Source organism: Anabrus simplex, chromosome 14 (genome assembly GCF_040414725.1).
Source record: "Anabrus simplex isolate iqAnaSimp1 chromosome 14, ASM4041472v1, whole genome shotgun sequence".
Classification (NCBI taxonomy): domain Eukaryota; kingdom Metazoa; phylum Arthropoda; class Insecta; order Orthoptera; family Tettigoniidae; genus Anabrus; species Anabrus simplex.
In genome coordinates, this window is record NC_090278.1 from 81,264,739 (window position 1) to 81,278,413 (window position 13,675).

The 13,675-nt window shown below is 38.6% G+C and overlaps 1 protein-coding gene across 22 annotated transcripts in view; it reads left to right on the forward strand.

Moving 5' to 3' along the window:
* The window catches only part of LOC136885226 (leukocyte elastase inhibitor), a 263,118-nt gene that overhangs the window by 80,168 nt on the left and 169,275 nt on the right, over nucleotides 1–13,675 (forward strand). For all 22 annotated transcript variants that reach the window (XR_010861510.2, XR_010861511.2, XM_067157691.2 and 19 more), the window contains exons 4-6: nucleotides 5,261–5,474; nucleotides 7,430–7,644; nucleotides 9,732–9,917. Coding sequence is in view for 20 of the 22 variants with exons in the window: in XM_067157691.2 (XP_067013792.1) it covers nucleotides 5,261–5,474; nucleotides 7,430–7,644; nucleotides 9,732–9,917 (615 nt within the window). In the remaining 2 variants the exon portion in view is untranslated. The remainder of the gene's footprint in view (nucleotides 1–5,260; nucleotides 5,475–7,429; nucleotides 7,645–9,731; nucleotides 9,918–13,675) is intronic.

Below are 13,675 nucleotides of genomic sequence, written 5' to 3' on the forward strand. Positions count from 1 at the left end.
ATTTACAATATAATAATCATGAATAAAAAGAAAATACTTACCGGTGCTCGATTATCTCTTGCAGTAATACCGCCTAACTGCAGCGAAGCTGGGAGGAAATATCTACAATGAATATTAAGCATATCACTTTTCTCCTCCATACAAATCCTTTATTGAAAGTACCACAACAAAAGTATTCACTTGTTCAGCTACTTCAAATAACCGAATAAGATGAAACACATTAACAGCTACATACCCGATTAATAGGGATTTCTGACGAACACACAGTAAGACATCTATAGCTTCAATTTGAATACAGCAGGAAGTGGTGAACTTGAGCAGTATTTTCCTCAAGTTTGGTGGGATTTGAGATGTTTGGTATTGCTTCACTAGCGCTGTTGACGCCATCTTTTGGATTTTCTTGTTTCTGCTTCATCAGATGGTGCACAGGGACGCTTTCTACGCAACAGACCAAAAAAGTAAATTTTGATGAAAATATCACTTGAGCAGTATTCTTTCTTAAGGGGGCTCATACACCGCGAGAGTCGGTTTGCGCATACAGATAAATATTACATTATAGTTCCATTAATATGTAACATAGAATTACAAAAACTGACATGCTTACAGTAGACACATAGAGCTTTCTTTTCATATATGAATGGGAACAGTATATTAATTATTACATGAGTTATTTTAAAAAACATATTCATGACTTTTTTAACTTTATAAAGCACAAAAACACAATTTAACAAAATACTGATCTGAACTGATTGATTATTTTTTCCTGTAAAGAAGATGCTTAAATCTCAAGGATAAAGCACTATGAATGTTATAATGGAAATTGTTTTTTAAAAAATTAAAAAATTAAATTGTCTCTCAAAAATGTAACAGTTTTTTGTTTAATTTTCCAAGTATATCTTAATTATTTTAAAATATAACTTCATGAACGTGCTTCATCCTGTAGAGATCATTGATAGGGATATTAATACCAAGTTTCATGCAGTTATCTCAAATAGTTCTGGAGATATTGTGTTTTTCCCTCCAAAAACAAACTTTCGGGAAAATAGCTTTGAAATTTCAACACTTCATATCGACTTAGACTTTGCTCAAAAAGCTCCTGGAGCTTATGTTTTGCCTTCCAACTCAATGTTTTTAGTGTGTTTTTCAAGTCTGTGTCTTCTGCGGGTTTTCCTTGTCTCCTTGGATGCCTCTCGATGCCTCTTCTCTGCAGATTTCACTTGAAGAATATCTCGCTTTCAGAACAGTTTCTGATATCTTCCCCGCAGTCACTGCCACACAACAATTGTAGACTTCTTAGACCTTATCCAAGGCACCTAATTAAATAAATTATCCTTCTATTTATTTAAGATACACCATTTTGTCCTGTAACACTGCTGAAGAATGATTTTTTACTACTACAAAATTCGCGCTGAAAATTGAATTACTGGCCAGACCATGCATAGCAGTTTCTGCCAACGTAATGTTGTTATGGCAGACTTTACAACACAGATTCTCACTTAAAGCAGTATATAAACTAGGAAGATATACAATGCTATAACCAACATTATGTAGACTATGCACAGTTTCTTCACTTGTCGGTGTACTTCGTTCCGGGCTAACCTTCAAATCAAGCCTCCTGCAGATGCACTATTTTTAGAAGTTCCAGGTGTCTGAAGATCACTGGCTTCATTATTCCTGTTTTTATGTTAATTTCCAAGGAAATGCGTCTTTTTGGACCTCTCCACACTACCTTTCTTTCCCATTGTTATTCCGAAATAATATGTAACCACTCACAAAGATAACACACCACAAAGCTGCAGCTCACCACATGAAATACATCGGAACCGGAATAGGTATCAAAACAAAAGTAGTTTGCACCTTCCTGTTCATGGTTCCTTGACTACACCCAAAGTCTCTCGAACTACAGGCTGCCATTCTTAGTCCACTACAAATCTGCAATCGGTCCGGTGATACGAAAACAGTAACTGAGAATTTATACAGAGGACACTTGACAGTTGATGCCACACCCACTCCATTGACAGATATGCACATGGTCTCACGTAATATGCTATATCTCTGCCAAAATGCCGAACTTAGCTGTGAAACTTAACAGATGTACTAAGAAAGGTACGGTCTTTCATATAAATCAGAAAAAGGAAAAACGGAAATTTTGATATCTCGCGGTGTATGAGCCCCCTTAACCTGTCAGTGTGGAGTGCCGAGCACTGCTAGTCATGCAGTGAACATCGCGCACGGTGGAGTGATGAGCACTGCTTGTTGAGTACGCGCGTGCACTGTTCTGCGATCTATCGGCTACGATCAATGGTGTTTGTGTTCTAACTCATTTCTCCTTGAAGCAGAAGGTTTGCTTTCGAGCAGTATACCTTGATCCCTGTTTCGATAGTGTTTTGTCACTGAACTTCGAGTGATATTATTCAAGGAATATTTATCTCTACCACCAGAGGCAAGAAATGTTTTGTCTGCTATCTGGCGACTACTGTGCACACTTCTTGCATTATACCTTCATTTCTTCTCGTTGAAGAACCTGACTGTCAACATAATCATAAATTTTATCTTTTCAGGGCTCTCTTGACTGTTTTTTTCCCTGTCCTTTTTCCTTATCACACGCTGTCTTGCATTTCGTCAGTCGTGAGTGGAGATGGCTTCGACAAGCAAGTGCGTAGGTTATAAATCATACGTTAGAAACTTCATGTGCGTGGAAATAGAGCATGTTTTAGAACAGTTGAGTGGTTCTGACGAAAGTTTGTTAGATTCAGATGGTGATTTGAGTGATGTGGATGACATCGCTGTACGGGAAGTCCTCGATTCACAATCAGATATGAGTGATAGTGCGCCGAATGGTAATGTGCATGTTATGTCTAATATATTTTGATGAGAAAACATGTCTAATTATGTGGTCAAATAAAACAGTTTATATGGAACCCAGGACTTGAGAATTAATCAATTGCTGAATGTGATATTGTGAAGGTTTTCAAGAAATTCTTTACTGGCGAGTTAGTGAAACACAGTTCGTGAAACTAATTTACATGCTGAACAAAGAATCCGATCTAGGGGCTTATCACCACTTCATTCCAGATTACGGGATTGGAAACCAGTCACAAAGGACGAGATGTATGTTGAGATATGCTAATGGGTATAATACAAAAGCCTATGCCACTAAGCCATTTTCCTAAAAGCTATATTCCATCTACGCCAATCTTTGGGTCTGTTATTTCAATGGACAGATTTGAATTGGTTAGTAATTTTATGCATTTCAACAACGAGGCATTTGATACCAAATTGAACTGAAAAACACACATTGATCATGTTTGTAAAAAAAAAAAAAGAAAAAAATCACGAGTGGCCTATTTGAAATGGAAATTGAGGGATTTAGTTAGCAGTGACTACCTAAGGATGGCATATTTTGGTCTCTTCCAGTCACACATTACTTATGGACTATTATGGGGGCATTCTTCTTATGTATATAATATTCTTCTAATACAGAAAAAGGTTGTCCAAACAATGTGTAGGGCTGGTGCAATTGACCATTGTCAACCTCTCTTCATTAAGCTTAAAATACTGACAATTATAAATTTGTATTTTTATATATCTTTGACATATTTATGTTAAAAACAACATAAATGAATTCAGTACTAGGGGAAACATTCACCTTCATGATACTCTGGGTAAAGCAGACATTGACATCCCAATTCACAGGCTGTCAAAAACTGCTCACTCACATAAAATCAGTTGTTTAAGATTATTTAATAAATTACCACATTCTGCACGGTCCACTCCTTTAAGTAATTTTAAAAGAAAAATGTATGATTCGTTAATAGAAAATCCATTTTATAATACCTCTGAATTCTTAGAAATGCATAATGTTAGTATTAAGTTTTAATTAAAGTTGTATGTTCATTTAGTCTTAGTAATATTAAGTACTAAATTATTATCAGTTGACGAAGCCTATTTCATTGTATATGGTCAATGGCAAATAAAGATTCTTGATTCTTGATACATATCGGGAACCCTCCAAATTTTTAAAAATTTATCTGATTATGTCCTACTTAAAAATAACTTCCAGGATTATTGAAATCCAAAAAATAGTACCAAAGATGTGGTGCTTGCACGAATCTGAAGAAGTTTAAAAAGCGCACTCAGAACTCCTCCCACAGCAGAGACGACCGGATATTTAAATCCACCACGCTGAGGGGTTAAGCTTTAAGGTTAAGTCAATGTTCCACCTTTACAATATCAAAAGTTCGTCTAATTATTTAAACAACATTATGTAAAATATGACGGGACATGTTTCGTCTAACTTGTAGACATCATCAGCCATAAAATATTCAAGAAAAAGCACCAAAAAAAATGAGGACAGAATAACACATTGAAATAAATCGGGTTGCTGAATACATCAATTAAAATAGTAAGGCTGTTCTAGATTGTTCTGAGCACAAACATTCAAAAGTTGTTGATGATCAAACTTAAAATTATACACATGAGATGACACAGTAATACTTGGTATTAAAATTCTTCTTGAGGGTGCTGTTGACATGCAGTATTCAGGTCCGTCGGTAAAAGCTGATAATTAGGTGCTCAATGTTATTTCTAGCAGGTGGAATATTGACTTAACCTTAAAGTATACGTATGACAATACGGACTTTACAATGAAATTTATTTTATGTAATGAGGGGTTAAGCTGCGATATGCAATTGGTTTAAGTAGTGTATACCATGAAATAAACCCCAAAAATGATTTTTCTCTCTCCTGAAATTTTACAGTTTTGTTACTTACATCCTTATTCCGGGGAGGTCTTCATTTAATAGGGAACATGACGTGGATAAAGTCTTCAGTGCAATTTCAGACAGATGTCCGGATACTGTAGATTAGGTAGTATACTGTATATGTATTTACCCAATAAATATTTGACAACATTTCAGGACTTTTCATGATTTTAATTCAGTTTTATTCAAGAGCAAAACAAATTTGTAGTTCTCTTAGCTTTTTCCACATTGAAGGGCGGTTGTCACCAGTGTGGTCCTGCTACCTTCATATTCTATGGAACTTAAGAACGTCAATAAACGACTCAATGAATTGTGAAAATCAATGTGTAGAACAGGCTGGAGTGATTGAGACTTCATTGGATTGGTATGATGGCAGCAGGGGCATCTGTACACAGCATTTTAAATATTTTAAACTTAAACTAGAACAGTCTGTTATTGTTGTTTGTGATAATAATTCCATAATAGTTTTTTATGAAATGTGTTCCTTTTTTGTTCAGAGCACAGACAGCATGACGCTGGAAATTGCTAACAGGATTTTTGGACAGAAGAGTTTTCCCTTTGAGGCTGATTTCAAGACTGTAGCTGAGAAGTATTTCCTCTCTGCAGCTCAAGAAATGAACTTTGCAAAGGAACCAGAAGCGTCTCGTAAAATTATCAACCAATGGGTAGAGGAACGCACTCGCAATAAGATCAGGGATCTTATTCCTGAAGGTAAGACAAATTTTTATGATCGTTATGTTCTCTGCTATGAAGTGTGTGGAGCACAGACTCTGGAAATTGCTAACAGGATTTTTGGACAGAAGAGTGCCATACGGGTTTGTAACATCATGTGGAATAGTCCTCGTATGCGATTCCATGCTAATCCATACACCGCTCGCGCACGCCACTACGTGATAGTCAAGCTAAACATTTAAACTCCGATGTAATTGATGCAATTTTGCTGACAATAATGAAGATTATTAAATAAACAGTTTTACAGTATTTAAGTTTTAATTTGGAACACCCAACGACTTAAATATGTATTAATATTATGTAAGTAGCATATGTCTAGGTTATGTTAGCCGGGCAGTGCACCCATTAGAAAGGTCCTAGGGAGAACACTGAGTATATAAAATTGTAAAGATTGCTCTTCTCCACTCTTTTTGTTGCCACCTATTCCCACACTAAACTTTCGTTGTGTTTATCCATTTGCATGTGTTCTTATTTGTAACCTCCTAATAAGTAAGGTTATAATGACAATGGTGTTAATAATATTTGCTACCACTGCGCAGACACATCGTTACACAGAAACACATTTTGACGCAAAGAGGAATGATAATAAATTGCACAAAATTAAAATCATAACAAACAGGTTAACAAACATGACGGCTAAGAAAGGATAGTGTGGAAGGTGGCTGGGAACCATATCCAGGCGGTGGAAGGTATTGGCACTGCTGAAGAAGCGAAGTCGGTGATGATTCAGAATTAATATATAGTTTACTTAAAATTAAATTGAAATGAAAGCTCAAATGATCCACAAAATTACACCTTTAAAATCGGAAATAAATCGAACAATAATTACAATGATTACCCAGAAGGTTCAAATTCAGTGATTCTACTTCATACAACTTTAGGTCGGAACATTTTGTACATGGCGTAACTTTTAAATTACATAGAACTGTAAGAAGGAATAAAGTTTAGGTAACATAATACCGTTAGAAGGCTATTCATAGAAAATAAGGAAAATACAACATTTAAGATAATTATCCTAGTGCAGGGCACCTTTAGTAGGCAGCCTCCTCAAAAACACTTCTGAGGAAGGTGCCTGTCCGAAAAGTGAATAAATCTAGGATGACGCAGAACTGAGAGACAGCCCCAAGGGGAAATTAATAGATAATAATTACATTGAAAGGCATTGAACACACAATTTACGAAAACAACAAAATGGGAACTGTCTCTTTACAAATGTGACGAGACTTACCGAAAAGGCTGTCATTTTAATAAAATTTGGAAGCTGAAGGAAAACACGGGTAAGCTCCAGCGAGAGAAATTAAACGAAACACTACATTTGAAAATAAATACCTGAAAAATGAAAAACAATTAAGTGCTTACCTGGTGGAGGGGCCAAGAAGACCCGTCACCTTGTAGAAGGCAACCTTTCCCTTCACTGGTCAAACAGAAAAGAAGCCTTGGAAGAGCAAGGCTCTGGCGAAATGCTTTTCTCCGAAAATTAGGAAACCTTACAACAACCAATGAGCGTCCGATCTTTTTCCTTCACCTACCAATCACATTTACGTTTATTTTCTCCAATTGGGGCCCAGAAATTAGTGCTGATAAAGAACACTGAGAAGCATCGAGAAGTTACGAAATTGATGCAACATGATGAAACCGGAAATATCCCCTGCCGATCTGGCGCGTGTGCTACAGGGTATTTCCTAATACATCTTACTTTAATCTTACCTACGACAAAGAAACAATCTTGAAGCCATACGAAAATCAAACAATTCCAAAATTCACATACTGAGGAGAGACAAAAACAAATGAATAAATACATTACATACCAAATTAACCCATAAACTTATACAGTTCCTCACCGTCTTCCAAGTCCAAGTAATCACTACATCATTCATGTTCCTTTTTTTAATTTACGAATATTGTAATGTAATAAAATGATTTATCTTTCACAGGTCTCATAGATAGCATGACACGAATGGTGTTGGTGAATGCCATTTACTTCAAGGGCAAATGGAAGTCCCAGTTCGATGCTGACAATACCTATCCACAGCCATTCCATCTCTCAAAACGTGAATCCAAAGAAGTGCCAATGATGCACATCAAGAAGAAGTTTGGCTATGCTGAACGTGAGGACTTGCAGGCCAAGGTGCTAGTCATGCCCTATGTGGTGAGTTGACATACTTATTTTTTGTGATAAATTTCATGGTTTTAAGTAAATATATGGGGATTATACATGATCTACAGCACTTTAAAATGAAAAAAAAAAAAAAAAGGAATTTTAAATTAAAATTTTGACATATTGTAGCATTGTCAAAGAACTTTAAATCCAAAATAGAATTTAGGTAGGCAGATGCTTGTTCCTGTCCTCTACAGCATCTGCTTACTTGCTTTAACACTTCTTTTTCTTCAGCGTTTGTCCCTCCTGCTGGCGGGGTCCACTGCATGGATTCATTGTCTCCATTTAGTTCTGTCCTGGGCTTTTTTTTTTTTCAACCTCTGATGGACTATAAAAAGACACATTGACATAACAGAATAATGTTATCACAAAAATTTTAGTAGTTTCATACTCATTTTTCCACATAATCGCCAAAACGATTTAGGCATTTGTCATATCGTGACACCAGCTTTCCAACGCCCTCTGCAAAGAAGTCTGCCGCCAGTGAGGTAAAGTGCGTCTCGACAGCCTTCTAAAGTTCATCGTTTGTACACCACAAATGACTGTTTATGATTAGTGAACTTCCTACAGCAATCTCAAGACATTTCATGGTCTTCTCTAACTGGAAACTTTGTTCATGTTGGGTCTCAACAATGTTGACTGATGATCACAAAACTTGGCGAGTGGTGTCAGCCGTAATGTTTCTCATGAGTTACCATAGTGAGGGGGAAGAGTTTTTATAGTCTATCGTTAATGGCGATGCAACTTCGGTCCTGTACGACACTTGCAGAAACCAAAGAACAGTCTAAGCAGTGGATGCATCATTCTTCTCTGAACAAGCCTAAATGTTTAAACTGAGGAACAGGAAAACAATGGCTGCCATTTTCTGGGACCGTAAAGGTGTCTTGTTGATGGCCTTCATGGAGCAGGAGGCTGTCGAGACATTACCTCGCTGGCGGCAGACTTGTTTGCAGAGGGCATCGGAAAGCTGGTGTCACGATACGGCAAATGCCTAAATTGTTTTGGCGATTATGTGGAAAAATAAGTATGAAACTACTAAACTTTTAGTGATTTTATGCCAATGTTTCTTTTCTTTATAGCCCATTGGAGGTTCGAAAAAACCCAGCCGTTTTATTCATGGGTGTTTGTTTTAATATGCTGGGAGTTACTTGCTGTTTATCTGTGTGTGTTCAATCCAGTAACTTGTTCTTTCCGCAACGTATGATGAAGGCTGTAGCTCTTATTTCCATGTGTGGTTTTTTTCATTGTACTGTGTTGTGATATTTTAATTTAATCTCATTTTTTTTTTTTTTTTAAGACAGTGCCTATACTTATCAGTTACGGAGTAACACATTTCCTCTGGCATCATTCCTAAGACCAGCTGATTGGTACTGTGGAGCTTGCCCACTTGAGCGCTGCCTGCGGGGCACGCTTGAACTCGGAGTCCTCACACTTGTTATTATATGAGTCATGATAGAGGTATGCCGGCCCCTTAGTGTTGGGGTATCTTGCCTGCTTCTCGCCTGGAGGCTCCGGGTTCGATTCCCGGCCAGGTCAGGGATTTTTCTCTTGACCTGAGGGCTGGTTCAAGGTCCACTCAGCCTATGTGATTAGAATTGAGGAGCTATCTGACGGTGAGATGGCGGTCCTGGTCTCGAAAGCCCAGAATAACGACCGAGAGGATGTGTCGTGCTGACCACACGACTCCTCGTAATCTGCAGGCCTTCGGGCTGAGCAGTGGTCTCTGGGCAGGCAAAGGCCCTTTCAAGGGCGTTAAGTGCCGTGGGGTTATGATAGGGGTATAGTTCATCATGTACATTATCTCTTAAAATTTCATAGGAACTTCTCTGTTCCACACCAGGTTTGTTACATTCTGATAGAACGTATTTCCCGCTTGTACCCTTCTGCTGATCTCCTTATCCATCCTTGCATCTTGCATCTGAATCTAACTTAATATACGTAAACTGGGGGAAAAAAAATGAAGTATGGGGCTAACATCTGAAGTGTACAGACAAATTTAAAATTGTTTATATACAGATTCAAAAGACTAAATCCTAATACTGTATATCACGCGATTATTGCTGGATTGTTTATTGTAGGGTGATCAAATTAGTATGGTGATACTGTTGCCTGATGCTATTGATGGCCTGGATGACCTTGAGAGTAAACTGGACAAAATTGACATGGCAGATATCTTGCAGTCGGTTGAAAATGTGGAGGTGGAGGTGACTCTTCCACGGTTCAAACTGGAGACCACCATCGATCTGAATGACCCTCTGAAAAGGGTAAGTAGCAGAATGTCATTTAGAATGTATTGCATAAATCTGAATACCACCTGCCACTAAGTAAAGTCCACGCACTGAATTTCTAACATTATTCCGAAAAGAAAAAAATTCCCTTGTGTTACCGATTTTATTAATTTTCTACAAATATGTCACAAAATTGCTAATTTCAAACACTTTTCAACACTGGAAAAGAATGGCTGCATTTTTTAACACATTGAGGTCTTGCTCACTTTCATACATTTTATTCTTCAAGACTGGCCATTTTCCACTAAATTTGGATTTTTAAATTAAATACTAGTTTTGAACTTGGTTATTTTTTATTCCACTATATTTGAGCTTGTACTTTCTACTTCATATCTGTAAAATCATAATACATCATTTAGACTTCCACGGCTCGTGCGACTATTCACGATGTAATATGTTTGGGATGATGCCGTGTAATAATGAACTCAATGCAAGTTTTCTTCATTGGGAGAAAACAGAAAACTGAAACATGACGCATCAACCCTCGTGAATCATGGTTACCTATTATGTGAACCTCAGAAAGTGATGCTTTATTGCTGGCATTCGTTGTCCTTAAGTTCTTTGTTGCTTTCTCTTAGCTACCATTGATGCGCCAAGTTTTTGTTTTCTGGTTTCTCCTGATGAAGATAGATAGGCCAGGTAACTTTTGAAACATGCATTCGGTGTGTTTATATACTTTATTACATGGCATAATCCTAAAAATATTACATCGTGAATAACTGTAATACTATTGATAGGTCCCTTACCTTGGAAATAGTGGATTGAAAGTAGCAGGTTTGTCACATACGGCGTACGGCCTTAGACCCACTTTACAACACATAAATGAGAAAATTAGGTCCATGTTCAAATTGTTCACAATTCATCATCAGAGTTACTGCCATTGGAACTTTTGTCACTGTCACCTTCCTTCCCATACACACAGGGTCTCCCTTATAAACCCAGACTTTAGCGCATAGTGAGTGTTTGTACTCTGAGGTATAGCAGCTGTCTCAGCCCTACTTACGTTGCGCGCGGCCGCCCTGCTTTAGGTATGTATACAATCTTATATGAAATCTTACCTTATAAAAGATGCTGGAAGTGTTATCCTTCATAATGACTACTACTAAAAATGATTATTCCTCCCCTGAAGGGAGAGGCGGGCCTCTTAGACGGTAACGCAGTCTCTCAGGCTGGGATATTTGTTATGGTGAAGAAGATGCTCAGAGACTGTGAGGGAGTTAGCGGCTGTGGCCTATTCTGGGAACTGTTCCAGCATTCACCTTAGTGCAGGAGAATGGAAAACCACAGAAAACCATTTTCAGGACAGCTGATGGTGGGAACCAGCCGTGAGGTCCAGCCCTTTCCCGTCTCCTGAATGCAGAGGCGTAGAGCCGAGGCCACCCCACCCTGCTCGGTTGGCCGGTCAGAGTGCTGAGCTGTTGGACCACGGACCAGCCATGGCCACTTGTGCGCCGAGACCGAATCTGCATCCACAGACCTCATAGTGAGGGACTTCTTAATCATCATTAAAATTTTCTGCACACCAATAGTGAGAGTTAAGACTGTTCACATGACCATTAAGATGAAACCAGGTCTCATCCGAAAAGCTGTGGGTCGAATAAATGATCATTCAATGCTGCAAGATACCACTCACAATATCTCACTCTTGTGGCTGGATCAGCAGGTTTTAAACAGTGTACGGTTTGATGTATAACAGCTTTGTAGCTCTGTGTGCAGAAGAAACTGAAACCCCTACTTGTTGTGCTAATTTTGTGAGCGATTTATTCGGTGACCGTTCAAGATTCGCACCAGTCCTCTATTTAGCTTTTTCTCTCTTAAAACTGTTTGTGTGCACGCATGTTTTTTATTGAATACTGAGCCAGTAGTTTCAAATTTATTTACGATTACATGAATCTGTGCTCATGAAGGTGGTACTTCACCAGGAAATTGCTGAATGAATGCATCGCATCCCCATAGAGTCGATTCATGCTTAAAATAACTTTTATGTTCATATGAAAATACGGTGTTGCAATGATAACTGTCTCACCACGTAACAACTGAGATTGACTGGCTCTTGATGCTAGGTCGAACACATGCACGCTCCTTGCAAGGTCAAGACTTATGCGTGCACCTCCCATACAGCTGCTTAGGTGTCGGAGAGTAGAAATGTTGCTGGATGATCTGGGTTTATGGGAGAAACCCTGTAGTTATCCTCACTACTGTCCACAGAATTAAAAAATCCATCTTTCTTGAAAAATTTTCCTCACAATATTGTTGGAGAAGCGAGTCTGTGTGGCCTTTAACCAGTTACGCAAAACTTCCACTTCAGGTATTGTACGCGCACTTTTTTGTGATAGGTTTTTGTACTGGGTTGAGGAGTAAGGAGGGATCACTCCCGGCTCCGGTAATACTGCCAACTGAATGGAAATGAAATCTGAATTGAATCGATAATAACCGGGCGAGTTGGCCGTGCGCTTAGAGGCACGCGGCTGTGAGCTTGCATCCGGGAGATAGTAGGTTCGAATCCCACTATTGGCAGCCCTGAAGATGGTTTTCCGTGGTTTCCCATTTTCACACCAGGCAAATGCTGGGGCTTTACCTTAATTAAGGCCACGGCTGCTTCCTTCCAACTCCTAGGCCTTTCCTATCCCATCGTCGCCATAAGACCTATCTGTGTCGGTGCGACGTAAAGCCCCTAGCAAAAAAAAAAGAATCGATAATATGATCGATAGATATGAATTTTCTAAACCTTTATTATCTTACCGCAACAACTGTCGCGCGCGCGCGCGCACACACACAGTATGACATTTCTTGATGCGAAACTTGTTCCTAGCATGAATTCTATAGTTTGGCTTTGCTGTGTAAACAACAACAGTACGAGTACGTAAAGTGTACGCCAGATATCGCACAGCGATCATAAGCGATTCTTAGTTTGTGTTTCAAAGGTTGCCAATACGAATCTCGAAGATAACCGAGCTCGACTGATTCAGCACTAGGGTGTCCATCTATCACTAAAAAGTGCGCATACAATAGTTTCACTGGTCGAGTTGGTGTCGGTGCGTGATCACCGGCAGATGCCATCCACTGCGTGTAGAGCCGCTTCAATGCAGCTTTGAAAGGCTGGTTCATGCAAACATCCAACATCTGTACCATGAAGGTCAGCCATCCTGGAATTGCTGGATAGGTTTTTCCTTTCCTTATTTCCTTTACGGCATCTTATAACAGAAAAATCTTACCTTCATCTGCTTGAATTCAGCAAACTTCTACAGTCTCTTCAGTTTGTAATTCTACACCATGGCAAGTTCTTAGGAACTACACCATCTTTACAGTGAACCAGATTGCATCATACTATCTTGTAATGTTTTCCTGTCTGCATTTCAGAACACTATCAAATCTGCTAATAGCATGTTGCATTATTAACAGATTTATTTTTTACTGACAAATAAAAGAAATAGGATTATATGGTATGTTAACAAAAACCTATACAAATATTACACATAGTCCACTTTGTCTACCATGATCGCAAAGCAAATCGCTGAGCACGAGCTTGGACTTGACTGATGAGCGTGATACCTGGCAGTACAGTGGCACATCACGGATACTAAATAAGAGTTGTGAGAGGAAAGGTGGCCGAGGAAATTAGAAGTGGACACCGATTGTTTTCCAACAAAGTTTAGAAACTCGGCTGTCTTGCACCAAATAAACTGTTTGAAATGAATGATTCAAGCGCTGTGCGTCATTTTAGACTACAAACT